This window comes from Euprymna scolopes, chromosome 36, assembly GCF_053919585.1.
Source record: "Euprymna scolopes isolate OS-2025 chromosome 36, ASM5391958v1, whole genome shotgun sequence".
Taxonomy (NCBI): Eukaryota; Metazoa; Mollusca; class Cephalopoda; order Sepiida; family Sepiolidae; genus Euprymna; species Euprymna scolopes.
The window spans coordinates 75,390,062-75,414,855 of record NC_136517.1 but is presented as its reverse complement, the minus strand read 5'-3'; the positions used below and the strand labels follow the sequence as shown (position 1 = coordinate 75,414,855).

The following is a 24,794-nucleotide window of genomic DNA, read 5'->3' as shown; positions in this document are numbered from 1 at the left end:
TAGACTTTATCGAAAACAGTTAGCACTTTCATATATACAAACAAAAAAAAATTGAATTTTGCATAAAACAAATTGTACCTACGTAATTGTCAGGTCTCAAATAGTAATATATCCAAAAAATTACGAAAAGCGATAAGGTAAAAAAATTATTAAAGAAAAAAGAAATTTGTGAAAGGAAGCAAAATTAAAATGATTTGACAGAGATGAATTCGGTTCTCGCTTACTGAAATTGGGGTTAGTTGCTGAAAACAAGAGGTATAGAATACACACACAAGACTGAAATAAGGATAATATTTGTATTGATTTAAATAGGACAATAGCAAAGAAAGTCCTTCCAAAACTGATTGTGTTTGCGGCTTTTGAAGTCCAACTATAATTATAGGAAATTTTTTTGCGCCCAAGAATAAACGGCTCTTAGAATGTTTAAATAGGTAATCGCATTCAGTAAAGGAGAAGAAGGTTTTTGCTTGTTGACAGCTTGGCGTCCCATTTGAAAAAGAGAAAAAATAGGGTGTTTCACATTCAGTGCGACAAATAGGATGTCTACTGATTGGTCAAGAAGGAACGCCTTGGCCAATCGAACAGGGCCTTTCTTTTAGAATAGGAGGAGTGGGCAAGAAGAGAATTATTTTGGGGAGAAAGAGAAGTAACCCTTTTTTATATATACAAAATCTCTATATTATACTTACTAAAAAGAGATAATTTGACAGGGGAGATAATTAAGTTCTTTACTTATGTCACGTGATGAACATAATTCAAAATGTCAGACAAAATTTATTCCCCATATAAACTTTATCAAAAACTGTTTTTCCTTAATAATTATTTTTCTACCTCATCGTTTTTTGTAATTTTTGGATTCTTTATCATTTGTGACATGACAATTATGCATATACCATTTGTTTCACATGAAACTCAATTTTTTTTTTAAATTTATATGGTATAGAAGCGCCCCTTTTCTCACTATGGAGTGAGAAAAGGTATATGTTCGATGTTGTTGGGCGATCTCTCGGGTTCATAGCACCAACAAAATGAAGAGAAAAAATAAAACATTAAGTATTCTTCTATGTATAAGTCGTTTTAACAATGAAAAACAATGAGAAAAAATAATTTTAATCATTTAGTAAAAATTTTATAAAATATTATATAACATTATTCGGTTTTCTAAAATTTCAAATTAAACTTATGAAATAATTTTTTGCAAAGTTTCTCTATTTAAAACTTACACTAACCATACAACACACATCACATCACAGCAGACATATACCTTTTCTCTTTTCATAAGGAATCGATCCTAAATGAATAACGCTAACAAAATGAATGGAAAAAATAAAAACACTAATTCTTCTATGAATACGTTGTCTTAACAAGGCTAAGAAAAAAATATTTTAATCATTTAATAAAAAAAATTATATAACATTATTTGGTTTTCTAAACTTTAAAATTTCTTTTTTTGTCATTCTTAAATTCAAAATACCATTTTCAACACTAGACATTCAGATTTACTGAACGCCATTAAAGAATATTTGCTTTTTTTTTTTTTTTTTTTTACAACTATGTCACTTTTCCTACAACCAGTTTCACATCTTGCAAATGATGTACCTTCTATAACTTTCCAGACTTTTTTGTACAGGCATTTAAAATTGTCATAGACTGAAAAATTCTGTATGTTATTGCTATACATCTTATGAGATGACTGACCAATTTTTATGATTTTAAGTTCAAATGAACAGCTACAGCAAAAATTGGAATACATCCTACTAAAGTCTCATTGTCACAGCCAGCTGGTGAATTTCCAGTATGCAATCTAGACTTGAGAACAATTTAAAACAACAATATACAATAAAATTCTGTTTTAAACTTGAAAAAACTGCAACAGAAATATATGGAATGCTTCAGACTGCTTTTGGATCATCTTGCATGAATTGAACATCAGTTTTTAAGTGGCATGAGAGATTCAAGGAAGGCAGGGAGTCTGTGAGGGATGATGAGAGGTGTGGGAGGAGTAAGAAAGTCAAAGTATCAGAGTTGATTGGCCAAATAAAGAATTTCATGGATAAAGACCGTCATGTATATAGAGACAGTAAGTGCACAGTTTGATGTCAGTGTGGGAACTGTAGACACAATTATTTGTAAGGAACTAAAGAGGCAGAAGATTTGCACAAAGTTTGTCCCAAGGTTGCAGTCCACAACTTCATCCTTATCACAAACTATTTTACCAAGATGGACATCAAGACAGTTACTCACCCTCTCTATAGTTCAAACCTTGCTCCCTGTGACTTTTGGTTATTCCCTAAGCTCAAGGAAAACCTTAGAAGCTGTAGTTATGAGACAATTGAGAAGATGGAAGATGTTGCGACGAAGGTCATTGACATGCTCACACAAGAGGATTTCCATGAGGCCTTCCAGAAGTTGTCGGAATGGTACTATAGCTGGGGGGGATTAATTCTGAAAGGGAAAAGAGTTTCATGTATGTACTATCAATAAAAGTGCCATATGAAAAAAAAGTCTGGAAACTTATTTAAAGCACTTCGTATCATTCTGTTTTCTATAATCAATAATTTATACAAATCTCAGCTTTGATTTTCTGCATATTCTTTCAGACTTTTAAGCCTTCTTTTTAAAAAAAACATCAGCGCTAACAAAGACCAACCAACTGCTGAAAAACTCCACACGGAATGAGAATCCGATATAAAGTTAAACAGAATCAAGGAAATCAAAGACATAATCAGAGATGGGTGAAGAATCATCCCCGAGATATCATCAGAATCCAAGTGTCATCTCAGTTTGAAACTTTGGAAACAAAATTGTGCATTATATTTTTCTACTGTTTCTCTTCAGTCATGGTGCCGTCAAAAGAATTGGATTTTTCTGTTAACAAACAAACCATTTTATTTTTGAAGTTTCTTATTAGCAGATGAAAGACAAACTTGTAATCTCTGATGTTTTCAAACTCAATGACAATGTCTTGGCAATAATCCTAGTTAATTTTTAACTGTTTTTAATTTATTTTTATCAGAGGGTAATCGCTAAGGTCATAATGTAAATTCCAGAAAATTACTGCCTGGCATCTTTCAAAAAAAAAAAAAAATGTGTGTGTGTGTGTGTGTGTGTGTGTGTGTAAGCTTAATTTTATTTAATTTAAAAAAAAAAATGGTTACCAGTCGCTACTACTCTATCTGATCCATAAATGGATAATCAACAATATTTTATAAAATAATAAAATATCTTATATTTTTTAATAAAAAGATATTTGTAATCGAATAATATATTATTGCTTATTTTGAGAAAGTGCTGCATTTTCTTTTTATATTAAAAAAATGTAATCCATTCGTCAGAACGACAGACACCATCTGATCATCACTGGGATGATGGATGACTCAGACTGGTAGTTTGTTTTCTTAATGTTAAGCTGGTTTGCACAGAGCCAGCCTCACTCTTTCGTCCCAGCCAGACAGGGTCAAGACAGCTGAAGGCCAGGTGGGATTCAGAAACTGACAGAAACGTTAACACATACAGTGCTTGATATTCCCAAATGGTCACCCATCTGGTATTGACTAGGCTCAATGTTGCTTAACTTCTGTGATCTAACGAGAATCGGTTTGTCAGTGTTAATAACTACCATTATACTAATTATGTGGAGAAAGCATATCTGGATGGCAAAACTATTGAGCGTTAACAAGCTTGGTTACCTTGGTAACATTGGAGTACAAGATGAAGCAAATGATTGCAAGAATAAGTAGTGGCTGGAGTATGGAACATGTACATCAAATCTGTTGCCAAGGTCGCTGGAAGAATAGTGGGATCTTTCTACCGCTCCAGTAGATATCTAACTGCTGATGCAATTCTCTATCTATATAAAAGCCAAATACGTCCAGGGATGGAGTATTGTTGCCACATCTGGGAAGGAGCTGCAAGAAGTAGCCTATCCTGCCTTGACAGAGTACAAAATAGACTTCGTAACTTAGTGGGGGATGCCCTTTTCTATTGCCTGCAACCTCTTTCCCACAGAAGGGACGTTGCGAGCCTGTCTTTGTTTTATCATTATTTCCAGGGCAAGTGCTCGTCTGAGCTCCAATCTCAGGTCCCCCTCACCAATCTTTCTCAAAAAACACCCGTTTAGCTGAAACCACTGTCAATAATTTTCCTCACTCTTTAACTGTGCTTAAATCAAAACGTAGATTCCATGAACAATGCTTCTTTCTTAGAACTGCATACCTGTGGAACTCTTTTCCGTTTGCCTGTTTCCCAGCTGACTACAACTTGGTTGTCTTCAAGTCCAACATAAACAAATTCCCTTAAGTAGTCAAATCTACCAGGTTTCCATAATAACGACTACTACATTATTGTCCGGTTGATTACTGTACACTCAATAACCCTTATCCTCAAGTGGCCTCAGGACTTGATAAGTGGTGACTTCTATGTAAAAAAAAAAACTTATGTCATTACTAACCAGCAGAGCATTACCACTGTTAACAAATAGAAAAGTCTATCAGTCATGTGTATACAGTTTGATGTATACAGTGAGATTTGAAGATATGTGTTGCATTGATAGCAAATGATATGACAATGATACAATGTATAATGTGAGTTAAAGACAGGATTAGTTCTGATGACCTCAGAGGCAGATTAAATCTGAACAGTATAGGGAGGTGGGTGTAGAACACAGGGGCTTCGATGGCATGGCCATGTTGAAAGAATGGATGAGAGTTCTTGGGTTAATGGATGTAGAGCAGTTGAGGTAGCAGGTTCAGTTCACGAGCAAAGATCAAGGAAAACATAGGACAAAGTGATAAAACGGACCTAAGGGAAAGAATGCTAAATAAAGACCTGGCCAGAGATAGGTTACTTTGGAAGTCAAAAAGCTGTTTAAATGCAGGCTAGCATGTAAACATGGAGATTAAAACGGAAATGATGATGATGATGATGATGATGACAAAGTTAATTGACTTCCAAAGTAACCTGTCTCTGATGATAACAATGGTGATGATGATGTTGACGATGATGACGATGATGGCAAATCAAATCAGTGCGATGTTTTTTGCTGTTGCAGTTTAAGAAATGAAAAAAAATGTATCTTTACATTAGACTAATTTAATGTTTCCTACCATTATATATATATATATATATATATATATATATATATATATATATATATAGGAGGTGGTGTTTGATCAACACTGCTGGGGAACCATGATTTAATATATTGTTTTGTTTTTAATTCTCCGAAACAGTGTTTCATGGTAAACAACCGGTGATCCCTTTAAGAACATTGGTACTGTTGTTTGTAAGTAAAATGATTCAGCAATGCAGGAAATTGATTGAATTACTGACAAAATAATTTTTCAACAAAGGACATTTTTTTTTGTATAGTTTTAAATGTTCTTAAAGAAAGCTCCAAGAAAGTTTTAATAAATATTAAAAATTATTTTTTTTTACCTACAGATAGATTGCTTGCACAATCATCAGTAAAGCAAGTTATAATTACTGCCAGTTGGTGGAGTAAAACTCAATCACAAAGTAACTCGTGCCTTCATAGGCTGGTATTCTACCTCCAGGCTACCAGAAATTAACAAAAGACTCGAAGGAAATTAAACATCTATGAATGCTAAATTAATGGCCTTAAACAATAAACAGTCAAAGAGTATTCAATAACAAGAAGTCAGGACATTGTACTTCCGGTTAGATTGGTCATTTTTTCAAATTCCCTAAAGAGGGTTCAACTTTATTTTGTTAACTAGCAAGACGTATGTACTGGCGTTATCCAATGGAAGTATGACACAAAGGTAAAGGTCCTGTCGTGCATTGTCCAGCAGTAACAACAGAAGCCAATTGTTATTGTCAGCACTGGTGAATAGTGTTGGTTTGGGTCGATAATTTAAAAAAAACGTGTTGCATCTGTCCAGTTCCTTGGTTAGTAATGAAGAAATTCTTCTAGACTGTGGTAACTTTTAATTCTTATTTTAATCAAGAGTATCTAATTATTGTATATTTTTCCCATAAAAACTGTTAAAAAAAACTCCCGGTTAGTGAAAGATAAATCACTCTGGACTGAGCCCACTTTTTTCCCCAACCAGAAGTGCAATTTATTTAGGGGTGAAGGCTGGATTTTGCTCATACAAAAAATGAGATTGTACCTGTGTCCTCGTGGAGAGGCTTTCAAAGTTACACTTTTTCTGTATATAAAGCAGTGCAAATCAGAAGAGTAATGAATAGCTATGTCAAACATGTATTATTTTAATTTTGTGCTTCTACAGAATTTGAACCGATGGCATAAACAATAAACTGTCGATTAGTGATGGATAAAGCATTTAGGCTGAGGCAATTTTTCACCCAATAAAGAGTGCAATTTATGTAGAGTTGAGGACTGGATTTTGGCCATGTGGTGAGGCTTACAAATGTACACCTTTCTGTATATTAAGTAGTGTAAATATATATTACGTTAGAAGATTTATAAATAGCTATATGGAGCAGATACTATTTAAAGTCTGTGCTTCTACAGAATGTGAACTGATAGTATAAAAGAAGCTATCGGTTAGTGATAGATACATCATTCTAGACTGAGGCAATTTTGTTTGCCTAATCAAGACCATTTCTCTGATTCTCTCTCCTCTGATTTTGAGCACGCGGTACAATGGAGAAAGAGGTGGCTGGCTAATTTTAATGCATCTAAAATATATGTATATACCATACCATTCTGCAACGCATTATCCTATTCCTAAGCCAACAAAAAATAAGAAAAGGAAATGTCTTTCTTTTTAACTAAAGGAAAAAACAAACCATGTCAACTCCTTCCAACAGACCTGTTTGCAAATATAGCTGCTTCCACTGCATGAACTCTTACTCAGCCCCTCCTCCAGTAACAAACAATGAAATAGCAATGCCCTGTAATCACTTTGAGAAGTATAATTTTTCAGTTGATATATAACCCTTATAAACTAACCCGTTAACATTAACCACCAATGCGGGGGTGCAGAAATACCTGGATTAGGACCCAAGCGCCGGGGAAACCCTCTCGGTGCTGATGGACCCGTAGATCTTCCCATGTCATCCGTCTAGAAGAAGGAAAACTCTGAAGCTAAACCTAAGGAGAGGAAGGCCTCGCCAGTCTTGGATGACAACCTTCCTAGAGCTGGTGACTCAAACAAATTACTGCTCTGCAAACCTAAACTGCTTAAGGAGTAGATAGGCACTGTCTATCGCCTGGCTTGCATACTCCTTCTTTGCCTATTAGCTAGGCGTAGAGGTCGAATCACAGGGAGTCAATAGACCTTCAGTGGTCGATCTTGTTTCCTGACTAGGGCAATGAACGCCGTTTTCCCCACTCCCGACACATCCCATCCCTTAAAGTGGGCACTTTAGAGTGCTTGAATGCCATAATGCCAGTACAAGTAGATTGGGTTGACCATCATCTGATGGGTTGAGGGTACGGGATAGACAGTTCTTGGTTGCTGTTCCCAACTGGTAGTACAGGATCCCTAACTCTTTGGTAGTGCTTAGAGCAGCTGCTCCATCAACAGATGTATAATATCGGGTTGTTTGTAGTGCCATGTCGCGCATGGAAAGGGACCCTGCACTCATGCCCGGTGGGCTATCCCGAGGCCACAATCCTAGTAGATGGCAGGACAACTGATGGTCTGCTTGTGTTGCATGTCTGGTATTCTGCATAACCACTTGTTCAGTATCCCTTACCTAAACTGAAACTCTTAAAAAAAGAATGACAGTACAATCCAAAATTACGCTAAAACCAGGCCCAAACTCAAACAAAACCAACCTGCCTTCTCCCTTGCGGCTTGCATTTACAAACATCCGTGGGCTTAGAACTAATTTAAATGATGTCGAAGCATTTCTCCTAACAAACACCCCGGATATCTTAGCACTAAGTGAGACTAACCTACACTCCTCCATCTCTTCTAACTACTTTAACATGCCTGGATATCTGCCACTCTGCCGTAAGGACTCTGACAGACATATGCACGGGCTTGGAGTATATATTCAGAACACCCTCCACTTGACTAGAGAAACTAAACTAGAATCAAACGATCAAGCCTTTATGTGCTTTAGACTTAATATGCAACATAACATTAGCTACTTTTATTTTCTCTACCGCTGTTCCTCAACCCAGGACTGTACCCTAATAAACAAAGTCTCTGACAGCATAGATACAGCACTTTCCCTCAACACTAGCACACAAGTGCATGTGTTTGGTGACTTCAATGTCCACCACAGCAACTGGCTTGGATTTTCTACTAACACAGACGCAGCTGATATGATTACATATAACTTCTCTATATCTCATTCCCTATCACAGATGGTTACGTTTCCAACCCGTTTCCCAGACCAGCAAGAACAACATGCATCACTTCTAGATCTGTTTCTGACCACAGTTCCCACTGACTGTGTAACTAATGCCCACAGCTCACTTGGGAACGCTGATCATGCAGTGGTAATGGTTAAAATAGCCCTAAACTTTAGAGCCAAAACTGAAGAGCCACTGCTCAAAACAACGAGATATTATAAAAAGGCTGACTGGGAAACCATCAGGGATCACATCAGGGACGCCCTATGGCAAAATATCTTTTCACTTCCTGCTGAACAGTGCGCAAATGAGACCACTGAATGGTTCAAAACAGCAATTAAAGCACTTGTTCCCACACGGAAATTTTATAACAAGCCCCACTCTCCCCAATGGTTTACTTCTACTTGTGCAGCTGACATCGCGCAAAGGCAGCATGCGTACCACAGATTTAACCGACATAAGTCCAGTTCAAACAGGCAGAAGTATATAGAAGCCAGAAGTAACTGTAAGAAAGAAACAGCGACAGCTAAGAGGGAATTTACTGAAACTACCACAAAACGCATCGAAGCACAGAAATTAGGAACCCGTGACTTCTGGAAAATCTACCACAGTGTAGTAAATAATGGACAATCAACAATTCCCCCACTATCCAACAATCATGAGGTTGTTTGCTCTGCAACTGAGAAGGCTAACATGCTTGCCAGTCGGTTTGCCTCCAACTCCACACTGGGCCCTGCCAACCACCCCCTCCCTGACTTTCCTTTGCAGACAGATGCCACACTAGACGATCTGAAAATCACCCCTTCTCAGGTGCATGTTATCATAAGAAATCTTGACACTGCAAAAGCATGTGGACCTGATCTCATCCCGGCTGTGCTATTAAAAAAGTGCTCAGCCGAAGTAGCTCCAGTTCTCTCCAAACTCTACAAAAAATGCCTTAATAAATCTTGCTTTCCTGTCTGCTGGAAAACTGCTTCTGTAGTACCAGTTTTCAAGAATTCTGGTGAATGAACTGACCCAGTAAATTATCGCCCCATTAGCTTCCTCCCACTTTTCGCCAAAATATTTGAGACAATAATTAACCAAGCTCTAGTCCATCACCTTACAGATACTAAACTTCTGACTGATCAACAATATGGATTTAGACAAGCCCATTCAACAGCAGAAATTCTAACTGTAATCTCAGAACGTATATACCAGTCACTGGCAAAGCAGGGAAGGGTAGAGCAGTAGCTCTAGATATATCTCAGGCTTTTGACAAGATATGGCATGAAGGTCTTCTTAGGAAAATCAGATCATATGGTATCACTGGAAGAATACATGACATAATTAAATCATTCTTAGATAAGAGAAAAGTCCAGGTTGTCCCTGATGGTCGTACATCTAAACAATACGATATAAATGCGAGAGTGCCTCATGGGTCTATCCTAGGACCTCTGTTATTCCTAATATTCATAAATGACCTCCCTGACAAAATTGCCTGTGAGATGGGTGTATATACTGACGACACCACACTCTATAACAGACATGACATGAAAACAAATGAACAAATATCTAAAGACATGGCAAAAACACTAGAGGATGTAGTGGAATGGGAACAAAAATGGATAGTCACATTCAATGCTGCCAAAACTAAACTCGTTTCCTTCAATAATTACAAGAAACCTTCTCTGCCACCAATAGCAATGGCCAATAACTCTTTATCTGAAAGTACATCCTTTAAATTCCTCGACCTAACACTCTCAGGAAACATGAGTTGGAACAATTACATTGAGAGTATCGCTAGGACCGCTGTGAAGAAGGTAGGTTCTCTCTACAGTGCTAGAAAGATACTAACGCCCGAAAGTATCCTATACCTCTATAAGGCCACTATTCGCCCATGTATGGAGTATTGCTGTCATATTTGGGCTGGTGCATCTACCACTAGTCTCTCGCTCCTAGACAAGGTTCAAAAGAGAGTCACCAATCTGATAGGTCCTGAACTGTCATCTAAACTTCAACCTCTGTCCCAGCGACGAAATGTTGCATCCCTCTACCTTTTCTACAAGTACTTTAACGGTGAATGCTCTGACGAACTGCAAGCACTTGTGCCCCCTCGACGTAAATACCCCGACAAACCCGACAAGCAGCTAAATCCCACTCCTTCACAGTAGAGATCCCTAGATGTAAGAGAGCCTTCTACTCCAGTAGTTTCTTTCCCAGGACAGCTAGACTTTGGAATTCCATGCCGGCTCTCTGCTTCCCCAACTGTACTGACATGCAGAAGTTCAAGCGCAACGTGAACTGACATCTTACTGCACAACTCCCTAATTTAAAAAAAACAAGCTTCTATCTTTACATCATCAACGCTTTAATCCCCATTTGGCATCAATTGAAATGAATGGCTCTCGTCTTGGGGAGGCTTCATGTTTTGACAAATTTCTGGGCTTGACCTTTACTCCTGATCTGAAATGGAACACATACATTAAATCCGTTGCCAAGGTCACTGGAAAAATGGTGGGAGCCTTCTATCGATCCAGTAGATATCTCACTGCTGATGCAATTCTCTACCTATATAAGAGCCAGGTACATCCAAGGATAGATTGATGTTGCAACATCTGGGCTAGAAAGGACTTATCCTGCTTTGATAGGGCTCAAAATAGACTTTATAGCTTAGTAGGGGATGTCCTTTTCTCTTCCCTGCAACCTCTTTCCCACAGAAGAGATGTTGTGAGTCTGTCTCTGCTTTATCGTTATTTTCATGGCAAGTGCTCGTCTGAGCTCCAATCTATGGTTCCCCCTCACCAAACTTTCACGAGAAACACTCGTCTAGCTGAAAACACTATCAATAATTTTCCCCCCTTTTTATCTGAGCCTAAACCTAAACATAGATTCCATGAACAAAGTTTCTTTCTTAGAACTGCACACCTGTGGAATTGTCTTCCGTTAGCCTGCTTTCCAGCTGACTACAATATGGTTGTCTGCAATTTCAATGTAAATAAGTTCTTGATGAGCCGAATTGACTTACTGTACACTTTTTAACTCTTATCTTCGAGTGGCCTCTGGGCCTTGATAAGTGGTGATACCTATGTAAAAAAAAAAAGAGTGCATTTTATTTAGGGATTAAAGCTGGATTTTGCTCATACTGAAAATAAGATTGTGCCTAACTTTGCCCTCGTGAGAAGGCTTTCAAAGCTACACTATTTCTGTATTTTAAGCAGTCCATAATACTTATACAAGTGCAAAGATAAAATTACTGTTCTAAAGAAAACAACACAACAGCTTTATTTTAAAACTTTTATTGAAAAAATCAATTCAGGTAAATTGATTATGTAGTAGATCTGACATCTATTCTATGTAGCCACCTTCAGCCTCAATCACCACCTCGATATGGGTCCAGAACTGGGAGCATGCCTTTTGCACAAGTGCTGGTGGGAGGTCGGCGAATACTCAGTGGATGATGGCGATTAGGCTAGCTTTGATGTTGTGGGAGGTCATGTTGGTGATGTTCTCAACATATGACTTAATGAAGTAGTTCAGGTCAAAGGAGGAGGAGGGGGTCAGTGGGAGAAAGGTACAAAGTCGTAGCACTCCTTCTGAAGCCAAGCCTGGGTCTCTTAGAACTTGTGGACCACCGCTGAATCCTGGGTGTGGCAGCAGCCACTTGATTGCACCAGGAGATTACCACACTTTTCAATACATCCAGATACACTTTGGTGTTGAATTTCAAGCTGACTTCGAAGATGTGAGGTGGCATGATGTGGTCCTCACTTGAAACCACACCAAAGATCACAATCGTTGCCAGAAAACTTTTTCATCACCCTAGGCATATCCCTGTTATTCGTGACAATCCAGCGATGCATTTTGAGGGTGCTGGCAATGGTCCTGTTGTCATAACTAGGATCGGTAGAGAGCCTGAGTTGTACAGCAGCACATCTCCGATCTCGCTCGTTGAACATTGTGTCACTTTCAGACATGATAGAAGGGATTTTTACACAGCTAGCCAACTAGTAGATAGTCTGCAACAAAAAAAAAAAAGAAAGTTGGTTTTCAACAAACAGAAATGGAATCATGTCGCCTTTTCTAGGGCGACAATTTTATCGTTCCACGTTATATGGAAAATCGTCAAGTGAACGCTGATGAGAAAGAATGGAAGAAAAAATGTAACCTGGAAAACGGACGAAGTCATGTAAACAGCGAAAGTCAAATTGAAGAACATAATAGGGAATTTGCCAAAGTGTTCCGACTACGACACGCTCAAAGAAATACCTGAGGGCACTTTCTTTGAATGCCGTGAAAACTGACAATACCAGGGACGTGCAGAGTGGGGGTGTTAGGTGTGCCCAAGCACCAGCCCCTTTTACTCATGTTTTAAAAGCGTCCTTTTCAGAGGAATGTTTTATAGGCCTGTGCGCCATCGAGACAGTGTTCATTACTATATTTTTGCCATTTTTTTATCACTTGAGCACCTGTCCTGAAAAAGTTTTCTGCACGTTATTGGGCGGTACTGAAGGTATTTCAACAAGTTGACAGCTCGTCTTGATCCTGAGCATTCTCTGCTGCTAAACGTATCTGTTATGGAAACTTATCCATTCACACATAATGAACTCTTCTCACCATTATAAAAACCCTAAGAGTGAGAAAATATCAGGACCTACTGCAATACATGTCTAATTCAACAGTCGGTAAATATCGACCACCTTTCTTTGTATTCACTTTCTTGTAAGATATATTCTTTCTACCTAAATCTGCTCTTTGTGCCTTTCTAAGGCTCTGACAACAGCATATTCTTTTCATTGTTTTGACCCTTGAGTGTATATCCGTTATTATCTTTATTTTTATATAGACTGGTGTGGTTCTCAGTATGTTACTGTATCGGATATATACTTGAGTCAAAAGAATGAAAAGAATATTCTGTTGTCACAGCCCTAGTTATAACCATTTCCTTAGACCATAAAAATATTCTATGTAATCAACAATATCGGGTCAGCATTAGACAGGGAGAAACAAACGGTGTTTCTCACAATCTTGATTATAGCATTAATGGAGGTGTAGATGTTGCATCTGAGAGATGACCAAGAGTTTGAATCTTTTGCTGATCTTCTTTAAGTACCAGCTGAAGGTCAAGATCAGATGAGATGTAAAAAAAATTACATTCTTCATTTTTTGGAAAAAGGTGAATACAAATAACAAGCTTGTGTGTACAAAAAAGGAGTCCTTGACTATGCGTATGTGTTCCCTGCCTGAACATGGTGCGTGCGGTTCATGGTCCTGTTGGTTTTAATTTCTTAGTTAGCTGAGTGAATGTGTTACCCCACCATACCATCTGCTAATAGAAAGCCATCAAGATGCCCACTCCCCATGAATAATTTTTAATCCTCAGCCTCTCTCAAATTGCACTTCAAACTCCATCCCACCTTTTTCTTCTCTTTCCCACTTCGAGATCAACCTGCTTGTTTTTGGTTCAGAACAAACCGGAAACAGTGGGTATTCTATTATATAGAAAGGTTTGGGAGGGTCTTACTAACCAGTTTTGATTTTCCCCTGTTTTATTCCAATGAAATTCTTGTATATATGCATATTAATGAACCATAAAATTCTTGTATATATGCATATTAATGAACCATAAAATTTCTACTCATTCAAGGTTTTATTAAGTATGACTACTCCAAGTGTAAATGTGGTATTGTGGTGACTGAGGTGATTCTAGTTCAGGGCAGGATAGATATTTTGTATTATCTTTTCACCAACGGATATTTTGTATTATAACAAAAAAAAAAAGAACATTATATACAGTGTTGATCAAGTGTACCTTAAAATTTGTCTGACGTCACTTCCGCCATGTGGCTTTGTAAACAAAGAAGTACAACTCTGAACGAAAGCTGATCACCCTGACGAGCTACAAAATCCCATCCTTTCGTTCTTTACCAATAGTATCGTATGATTCAGAAAATTCAATTGTTGGCATTGGTTTTCCTGATATTTTTCTACTGAGAATTATTTCTAGAAAATATCAGGTATTTACAGGAGGGATCACGTTGCCAACATCCTGAGTGAAAGTGATTTCTGTGGAATGAACTGGATTTGAACTCGGAACACCCAGGTCATAAATCAGTGTCGTCAACCACTTGATCACTGTCAATTCCTCCTTTCGCTGCCGAGGTCCCCAGATGCAGAGAGGCTTCCTACTCTAATTGTTTCTCTTTCACCTTTTAGCTTTTGGTATTTCCTCCCTGCTCCCTGTTTTCTTGGCTTTACTAACATGCAGAAATTTAAATGTAATGTGAACAAACATCTTGCTGCACAACACCATACCTAGGAAGCCCTTATAAGTATGGCTCCTAATTCATAGTAGACCTTTATGTCTCATTAGCAATGTGCCTTGTTTGAAACGAATGAAAGCTTAAAACAAAAATTGAAACTCCAAACAGATATATCCTTCATAAATAAAGTTTAGCTTTTCTTACATGTTTCTTGAATGCTTAAAAAAATGTTTTGACGTCCAAGAAATAAAGAAAATAAAGAAAAATTTAATAAGATGACAAAAACAATGGCTAGAAACACAGACGAAGGCGTCTCTTAAATGGAAATTAATTATTTAGTGAAGAACTAGTTTTAGATATATACTAAACTTTTTATTTCATTAAAAACGGGCAAACTTTATAGCCCATTGACTTAGAATGAGTGCTTAATGCCAAATTAATGGCTGAATATTGTTAAATTTAATTTTTTTTATTGTGGACTACTATCCTCATCTTTATTAGTTGTTTCACATTTCGGCCAACTATTCTTCTGGCCTTCATCAGGTGGTAACCGCGATGGGATAGGAACTTCGAATCTCCTAACTACATTCTCAGCAATCACTGCCATCCATAGTTGTTGTCGTCTCACCACGTTTTGGCCAAGTAAATCTCTGGCCGGCTTTGAGTAGGATTAAAACCGCTATCTTTAGACAATTCTCACCTGGAAGCGAATAGATTCAACATCTCTATCCACTGCGCCACGTGCCCCAAAGGGTGATGAAGGTTGGATTTTTTGGTCTTATAAATCCACGTTTATTCATTATCTGATCTTCCATAGTCGGGTCCGTACCGAATGGTATATATATTATTTAATTGAAATTCATTATTGAGATGAGTATTATTTATTCATTTATTCATTGCAGACTATTATCCTCATCTTTCTCAGATGTTGTTTCATGACGTTTCGACCTACTATTTCACTGGCCTTCATCAGGTGGTGGTTCCATCTTACCCAAAGTCAGCTAGAGGCTTACTTGGCCAAATCGTAGTGAGACGACAACAACTATGGATGGCAGTAATTGCTGAGAATGCAGTTAGGAGATTCGGAGTTCTTATCCCATCGCGGTTACCACCTGACGAAGGCCAGAGGAATAGTTGGCCGAAACGTTGTGAAACAACAACTAATAAAGATGAAGATAATAGTCCGCAATAAAGAAATTAATAAAATGATACTCATCTCAATAATGAATTCCAATTAAATAAAATATATATAGTTAAATTCTCTACCAATTTCTTATTGTGCATCGAATGAATACCATAATACTTAATTCGCTACACCTTATCATAACAAAGGTCCATACAAAATTGTAGCCAAATTAGACCAGTAGTATCCGAGAAAATTTCTAGTGTAGATGTGATATTGTAGTAACTATTCCTTATTAATCCCTAACATGTTAGTGTGAGAATACATGCTGCCTAGTTGACAACAAAGGTTGACCCCCCCCCGCTCAACGTTGTGTGCCATGGTCTTCTTTTTTGTCTTCTTGTTCTGACTGTTTAGTCATCTTCCACACATTAGCAACTGCCTAGCAGTTGCACTGACTCAAAAGTATAAAAAATAAAATAAAACAAAAGAACAAAAAACTCAAAAAAAGTTTCTGTAAATTTTAGTTGCACTCTGGATGTGTGTGTGACACAATCAACTCTCGACATGCTAAGGTCCACATCAACATTCTGTCAACATTCTGTGTTGGTCAGTTGATGTCAGGTTATCTCGATCTCCTAAAGTTTTCTTGATCTGATGTCAAACTTGCAACTCGTCAACTGTCACAAACTCAAGACTGCCTATAAAATGTCCCTAACTGTCACAAAACTCATTGCCAATTCTAAAACTCCCTGTAAACTAACTCTCAATATATATTGACCTCCATTCTTCACTGAGCATCTACTAGTTCACATTTTAGAGAGGCGAACCACAGTTTCTGTTAAGGGAAAAGATCTGTAGCGTTCGAAGAACCCTCCCACCCTATACATTGCACTTTGTCTTAAAGACACTAATGCTAACAACGATTTTAATCTCAAATGTCATTTTCAAAATGAATTTACAACTGAAAGTAATTTCCACATCGTGTCTATTGCATCTTTCCAGTAAAAGTATCCAGGGTTACAACTGTTAAAAAGTGTGTGACCTCAGGAGACTTTGCGCACGGGTTATAAAGTTAAGTTCACTACGTCCATTTCTGCGGGATCGAGGTCGTCTATTTGCCTCATCCTCCATACCCTCACACCAGTTCTTTAAGACCATGAACGTTCATGCCTTGGGATAAACGGCTTTTTGGGGTTCAGTCAAGTTCAGATAGCAAACGTAGCCGCGTATTATGAATAAAGGTTTTGTCTGTTTGATTTCTTTGAGTAGATCCAGGAACTCCTGTTCGACGAAGACACCCTGAAAGGAAGAAGGAAGAAGACGATAAACAACACATGTAAAGTATGGAATTTGGAGATTAACACACACGCGCACACACACGTGCGCGCGTGTATGTATGTATGTCTCAACATATATGTATATATGTGTGAAAATATTTATGTATGTATGCATATTTTGTATGTGTGTGTATATGTATGTGTGTATGTATGTATATAGTGTATGTATGTATATGTATGTATATATGTATGTGTATGTATATGTATGTATGTGAGTATGTATATGTATGTGCATATGTATGCATATATATGTGTGTGTGTGTGTGCGTGTGTGTGTGTGTGTGTGTGTGTATGTATGTATACCAATGTCATGTCTGCTTGAGGGTGGGCATCGCTGGCAGGACTAAAAATCATATTCAGGCACATGGACTTTCAGTAACTGAGGGAGTGACACTCGTTTGACAAGACGTTGCAATCATCATATTTTGTTTATCTTGGTAATACACTGAGTAAGGACTGTACGCTTGATGGTGAGATAAATCACAGAATAGCCAAAGCCAGTTCTGCTTTTCGCAAACTGGAGACACGTGTGTGGTCAGATCAGGCAATCACATCAAAAACAAAGCTAAGTGTTTACGAAGCTTGCATTATCACTACGCTGCTATATGGGTCAGAGACTTGGACAACATATAGAAGGCATTTTATTGGAAAAGTTTCATCAAAGTTGTATTCGGAGAATACTTATTAATAACTGGAGGACTTTAACGGCTGACATTGTAGCTCTTGAACGATTAAATAGTACTAGTACTAACTGAAAATTATTCAAAATCAGATGCATTGGACAGGATGGTTAGGATGGAGGACACTTGGTTAGGATGGAGGACACTTGGTTAGGATGGAGGACACTTGGTTAGGATGGAGGATAAAAGACTTCCTAAACAACTGTTTTATGGCGAAATAGATAGGGGTAAAAGACCACAACATAAAGAAAAAGGTTTAAGGATTCTCTGAAAAACAACTTGAAAATACTTGAGATGGATGTACATAACTGGGAAGCGCAAGCGAAAGTTCAATCACTGTGAAGAAAAACTATCAGAGAAAGATTTTTGAAGAGCAGCATGTAGACATGCCATTTTAAAACGTGTTTTAAGAAATCAGGACGATAATATAAGGTCAGAGAAATTACAGCAGGAACTGAAGTGCACTGTATGTGGCAGATACCTTTTGTCAAAAGCTGGTTTTGTTAATCATCTGAAATCACATACTTAAAAACAGGAACAACAGTCTTATGAGGAGGCTTTTACAGCACATCTGGCAACGCTAAGTTGTCATATTTGTGGTCTAATCTGCAAATCTAAAAGTGGCCTGACACAACATTTGAAAATTCATAATATTATTATGTTATCACCTTTACAAGAAAGAAAGTTTTTATGTCACATATGTGTACTTTCATGTCGGACTAAAGCTGAATTAAAAAGTCACCTACGTGCACACAGACGCACAACACTTAACTGAAGAGATTGCAAACTTCTGTCAAGAAGTAGCAATCAACTGTGTTTATCAAAAAGTGTTCGATGAATGAATAGGGTGTGATTATAATAAGTTTATTTATACAAATATTATTGGCTGCATATGTGCATACATGTTTCTGTAGTACCTCTTTTCAGAGAAACCACGTCTTCAGACCGAATTATACAAATAAACTTCCTATATATATATATATATATATATATATATAGAGAGAGAGAGAGAGATATATATAGATATAGATATATATAGATTCATTGATTGATATAATAATTAAGTGTAAGTCTCTTCCCTTGGACTGCTGGACTTTGAAATTCTCTTCCGGGTCCCTACTTCCCCAACTGTACTGACATGTCCACCTACAAGTCTAATATAAACAGGTATCTTGCTGCTTAACTCCCTACATAGTATCGCTGCAAATTATGTCCCCGGTAGTAGCCCCCAACGCCAAAGTGACACTGTGTTTGTTTGGGGTGAAAATGCAATGAAAAGCTTAACTAATACCATTTTTTTAAATTTTATTTTAAATTATATTAGGCATTTTTTCAGTTATATTATCCATTTTTTTCAATTATATTAGCCATTTTTTCAATTATATTAGCCATTATGATAGCGTAAACGTCGAAATATTTGTCATTCAAAAATATTTGAAAACAGTGAAAATATATGAATGCTCGATTATAAAAACTGATGATCACGAAGCTTAATAATTGAGTCGATTTATTTTGACTTTATTTTTTATTGGTATATGAACTTATTTTTTATTGGTATATGAACTTATTTTTTATTGGTATATGAACTTATTTTTTATTGGTATATGAACATTACTGAATTTTGATATATTTTTATGTATAAAAATTTTTGATTAAAAAATATTTATAAGTTAAAACTGCTCCTTAAGGTGAGCTGAAATATATGCCAATAAAGTACGGAAGAATATTGCAATGCCAAGACATAAGGTATACATGATTAATATGATCCAAGCAGTGAACGAATTTATTAAAAGAATCAGATGGAGGATCTACAACATTAAAAATGAACAGTATCGCCACACTGGATAAGGATACAGATGGAATTTCTACAGAAGAAAACAGGAATAGAAATTACTGCAAAATGTGCAAAATTAAAACTAGGATTAACAAAATTTGAATTGGACATGTTGAACCTTGTGAAGGGTTTAAGAGTAAAAAAAAAGAACAAATACTTGAACCTTAAAATAAAAAGCATAAATAAGTCCAAACAATAATATACAATCCAAACACTATAGTTCCAGCAGATAAAAAACCATGAACATATATAGCATGGGCTTTGAAACACATAATAATCTTATTTTAGGTGAATTAAATATAAAAACGCAACTGATGAGGATGTTTATAGCATAAATTTGTTAGCAATAAGAATATGTGGGGAAAAATGAACATCCAGGATAAAATAGAAGTATATACCCCACTTAATCCTCAGTTTTTGTTGAAAGATAACAAACCTGACTTCAACAATAAACCTAGTATTAGATCAATTGCACTGTGTGTTTCTGATTTAAGTAATATCAGTAAGAAAATATTAGGCAGGATTATATTAACTTTAAAATCTAGAATACGACATAAACTTTGGATTTCTTTTGGGAAGGTGATAGAATAGCTCCAGAAAATTTCTAAAAACCAGAACAATAAATTTATTATGTTTGATATTGTCTCATATTATCCTTCAATAACTCCTGAACTATTCGATTAAGCACTAAAATTAGCAGAAACTGAAACAGATGTAACTAAATTAGAAATAACGATTATAAAACTAGCAAGAAACCCCTTAATTGGATATAATGATGAATTATGGACAAGGAAAGATAGAGAGAACAACTTTGATATTATGATGGGACCTTCGGACTCAGCACTGACAACTGAGTTGGTAGGTCTGTACATACTGAAGGAGATCAGTAAAAAATACCGGGTTTAAATGGGGGTTGTATAAAGATGATCAATTATTTTTAGTAAACTCAAGCGATCGAATTACAGAAAAAAAAAACTAGAAAGAAAATTAAAAGATTTTAATGAACTTCTGTTAGAAACAACTATAGACAGCGATTGTAAAATAGTGAATCTTTTAGATGTAACACTAAATCTTAACACTAATACTTATGAACCATATCACCAACAGGATCAAACACTATTCTATATAGATCATAAATCGAATCATCCTAAATATATGAAAAAAAAAAATCCTCAGTATATCAAAAAGAATACCCGGGTTATCTCAAAATGAGAATTTATTGATAAGAATAAAGATTTTATAATGAAGCTTTAATTAGATAAGGAAAAAGAAATGCATAGAGGAGGTGAACAATAAAAATAGCAGAACAAACTGCACAATATCATACAACATAGCAATGAAAGAAAGAAGAAATCTGAAGAATAAAATATGTATGAAAATAATAAGAATAATAAAAAGAAGGAAATTAAAAATAATGAAGACTCATATAATCGTGACAATAATATTAAGAATAAGAGAAATAGACGCAAAAATAAGACTGGTTTTATCCGCCCTTTAGCGAACATATTCAAAATAATATCCCTAAAAGTTTTACAAAATAATTGATAAGAATTTCCCCCCAGAGAACAGATTAAGTAAAATAATTAATAAGAACACAGTTTAATCATTCATTTTCAATCTAGCCAACATTATAATAGGTTCTAATAATGGTAAAATAAACAGAATAGTGCTTCATAATAGGATTCAATCAAATGAACTAAATTTGGGGAGAAAATGTAACTGTACGATAACTAATGAATGCCCACTGGAGGGCAACTGCTTAATTTCTGAAATTGTGAACCTAAAAAGGATTTGAGATAATGTCAGGAATGAGGATAGAACAAAATTAATTATTAAAAATTAAAAGAGGAACACAACTACATTAGGTGATTGGGTTAGAGAACTACATAAAAATAAAAAAGAGTTTGAATACAAGTGGTCAAGAATATATAAGGGTAAAAAGTATAAATCAAGTAAATCAAAAAGATGCAATCTGCGCTTACTTGAAGCATACCGCATAGTGAATTCTAAAAAAGAAATCTCTAAAATAAAGTGGATGCTATACAAAGCTATCTTCATAGGAATAAATACCTGCTATCATGCCTAAAACCTGACTGAAATAAATTTATAAAGGAAAAATCTACAGAAATAAAACAATTATAATATAAATGGGAGAAATAGTAGTTTTCGTTTTAATAATCGTAATGGATAATAAAATTACATTCGAGTAATTTCAACAGAACAAAAAAATTTTTAAATCTAAAATTAAATAATTGCAAGATATTGTGACTGGCATCAAATAATAAAGTTGAAAATAAATGAGAAATTAAGCAGAGATCGGCATTGACAAGTTAATGTTAGAATTATAAGTTTAAATTTAAATGAGGGTGATTAATAAATACTAAAATCAAAATATTAAAATATGAATTCCTAAAACTTAGAGAAATTGGCGAATTGATAAAAATTTAACAATCATACTTATCTTCCTTACAACCTGAAGAATTTAAGAATTGTATTGAAGAGAAAAATATAAGAAATTTAAAATAGAATATATAATGATAACAATTAAAAAGATAAATTAAAAATTTAAATTACTGACATAAAAAATATGGAATGAAGATAAATTTTAATTCATATTTTTTTTAACTAAAATTCCTTTTTAAGAAATAAAATATTAATTAAAATCAATTATGAGATCGTAGATGTAAACAAATGATACGAAACTTTTGTAGATTGAAAAGAATATTGTTAGGACAATAAATTTAAACTAGAATTTGAGGGTGTAGTTCTGTACTTAGAAAATAAATCGATTAAATAAACAATTTAGAAAAGAAAAAATAATTACTTCAACTAAAAAGCATATAGAGGATTAGTGTAATATTGAGGTAGATAATTGGTTGAAATATAATTTAAAAAGTAGAAATACGAAAATAGGGCGATTTATGAATTTCATGACAAACGGACATTAACAAAAAAAAAAAATTCGAAAAGATGGGTGAAGGTAGGTTCAACTGTTTGATCTCTTAAGTAGGTGTTCATATACATATCAAATAGTGTATTTCACCGTCTAAAGAGAGGCTGTTTTGAAATATTTTTGAATAACATGATGTTTGAAATTGTCCAAATAGTCATGAAACAATTGTAACGTATATGAAAATATACAATATAATGCTCTTATTTTGATTTTTATTGTCTTGCTTTGGGTGTGTATATATATATATATATATATATATATATATATATATATATATATAGAGAGAGAGAGAGAGAGAGACAGAGAGAGAGGGAGATAGATAGATAGATAGATAGATATAGGAGAGAGAAAGTAACAAAGAAAAATATTATTCATGCTTAGGATTTATTATACCTCCAAATCCAAAGAGACTAGTTGAGAACTAGTTGACGTATTAATCATCGTAAGGAAGGCCATAGCTGATGGCATGGTCAAAATGTTTCCGCCAATCTAAAAAAGAAAGAAGACCTGACAGTTTAAGGCAGAAAAATAGTGATTCAAAATTGGTATATAATTTTATATTACATTATATATGTACATTGGTCGAAGGGCCACTAATAACTTATCAGAACAGACACAAGCAGTAATAGAATAAAAATGTAGAAACTTCAATCTTATTTTCTGCCGCAATTTGACCAGAATTATCTCCCTTGAATAATACTAAGCAACGAGAAAATGAACTTTCCTGATTTAGAAGTCAAACATTATCTCATTCTACACAGGCCCACTGAATGGGTTGAACTTCCTTATGAGAAAATGTCAGAAATTCAGAAGCGGTCTCAAGCCACTTGTACATACAGGCAGAGGAGATGACGTTAGTTTTTTGCTTTTTGCAGTTCTTGCAGGGAAGTGTTGACGTGTTCATACATACAGTGCCTGGTATTCCTAAATGGTCACCCATTTGGTACTGACCAAGTTCGATGTTGCTTAACTTCGTTTTTTTCCTTTTATGGTCATCTTTGACAAACTCATTATTACTAGTGATGGGACGATTCCAATATTTTCCTGTTTCCAGGGGCGGGGGCTGACATGTACCACGCAAGCCAGAGATTCACTTCCATCCTTCTGCGGTCGACATCTGGAAGGTGAATAAAAAACTATAAAACCAATTCATTGTTTATTTGGACTGAATAAATCTTCGTCCCCAAAACAGGTACCAGTGTCCCTCCAAGACACGAGATGAATTCAGGTAGACCAACATCGACGAAGCATGAAGGTATGTCTCAAAAATACATGTACCACACACACACACACACACACACACACTGTATCAGATGTAACAACACAACAAATACAATTTTGGTGCTCGTGGATCAGTCTACCCATACAAGGGTGAGTGTGAAAAAAAAATATATAGACACAACGAAAAAAAAAATATTGTACACTAGACCTAAAGATAAAAGATAAAGAAAACTTTTTTTTAAAATCGAACCTGGAGGTTACCATAGTGAAAATAAATATAGACACAACGGAAGAAAAAGGAATGAATCTGAAGAAAAATAGACACATTCAAATTATATTCATTTTTTTTCTCTAATTGTACGGTTTTTTTCTTAGGAATTTTTTTTTCTGGTGTGGAAAAATGTTGTTCATTAATTTAAATGCTTGTAATTGGTATAATGTAATTATAATGTATGTTTTTTTAGATTAAGGAAACAAAAAAGAGTGATGAGATTTCCGTTGATTTCGAGTAGGATCAACATGGAAAAATTCATGTGTGGAAGTCCTGATATTTTTCGCTAAGAAAGGCAGTCGCCAGTACCGACCTGGGAAAAAAAAGTTTTTCCAATATAGCAGAGAGAAATATATTCCTGTCCAGCGTCAGGGAGCAAATGGAATGCTACTGACATAGCATAAAGGGCAGAAGAGGAAATGGCAAGAGGCCATAAAATAATCACTCGAATAAGTAAAATGTGATTTTTTTTTCTTTAAAAAAAAAAAACCCAGAGTTGGGTGACATAGACAATTTTAGTTCCATCGATCTGTTATTTTATTGTCAAACTTTTGTTTGATGAAGGATTGTCTGGAAGTTTATAAGTGAGTCGTTTTAGTTCTTTTGTAAACGACTATATTTTAATTGTGTATGTCTATGTATTTTTTGTAAACGACTGTGATTTTTTTTATTTTTGATATTTTGCGAAATGGTAATGCAGCCGAACTTAGAATTTGATGACGTGGACAATTTTGGGTTTCCACGAATCTGTGTTTTGTTATTTGAAATTTTATTCTGGGTGAGATGAGACTTTGTGAATGCTTATTAAATTTATTATTATTATTATTATTATTA

General features: G+C 35.5%; 2 protein-coding genes across 10 annotated transcripts in view; one reads left to right on the top strand and one right to left on the bottom strand.

Annotated features, from left to right (window-relative positions):
- LOC145260613 (proton-coupled folate transporter-like) overlaps positions 1–3,264 on the top strand; it is an 89,765-nt gene extending 86,501 nt beyond the window's left edge. For all 6 annotated transcript variants that reach the window (XM_080118918.1, XM_080118917.1, XM_080118914.1 and 3 more), the window contains exon 6: positions 2,601–3,264. In XM_080118918.1, the coding sequence (XP_079975044.1) occupies positions 2,601–2,679 (79 nt within the window). In that variant the 3' untranslated portion in view covers positions 2,680–3,264. The remainder of the gene's footprint in view (positions 1–2,600) is intronic.
- A 12,905-nt stretch (positions 3,265–16,169) lies between these two features.
- LOC145260612 (uncharacterized) overlaps positions 16,170–24,794 on the bottom strand; it is a 160,368-nt gene continuing 151,743 nt past the window's right edge. For all 4 annotated transcript variants that reach the window (XM_080118910.1, XM_080118908.1, XM_080118911.1 and 1 more), the window contains exons 11-12: positions 22,862–22,957; positions 16,170–16,963 (exon numbers count right to left, since the gene is read on the bottom strand). In XM_080118910.1, coding sequence (XP_079975036.1) covers positions 16,829–16,963; positions 22,862–22,957 — 231 coding nt within the window. In that variant the 3' untranslated portion in view covers positions 16,170–16,828. The remainder of the gene's footprint in view (positions 16,964–22,861; positions 22,958–24,794) is intronic.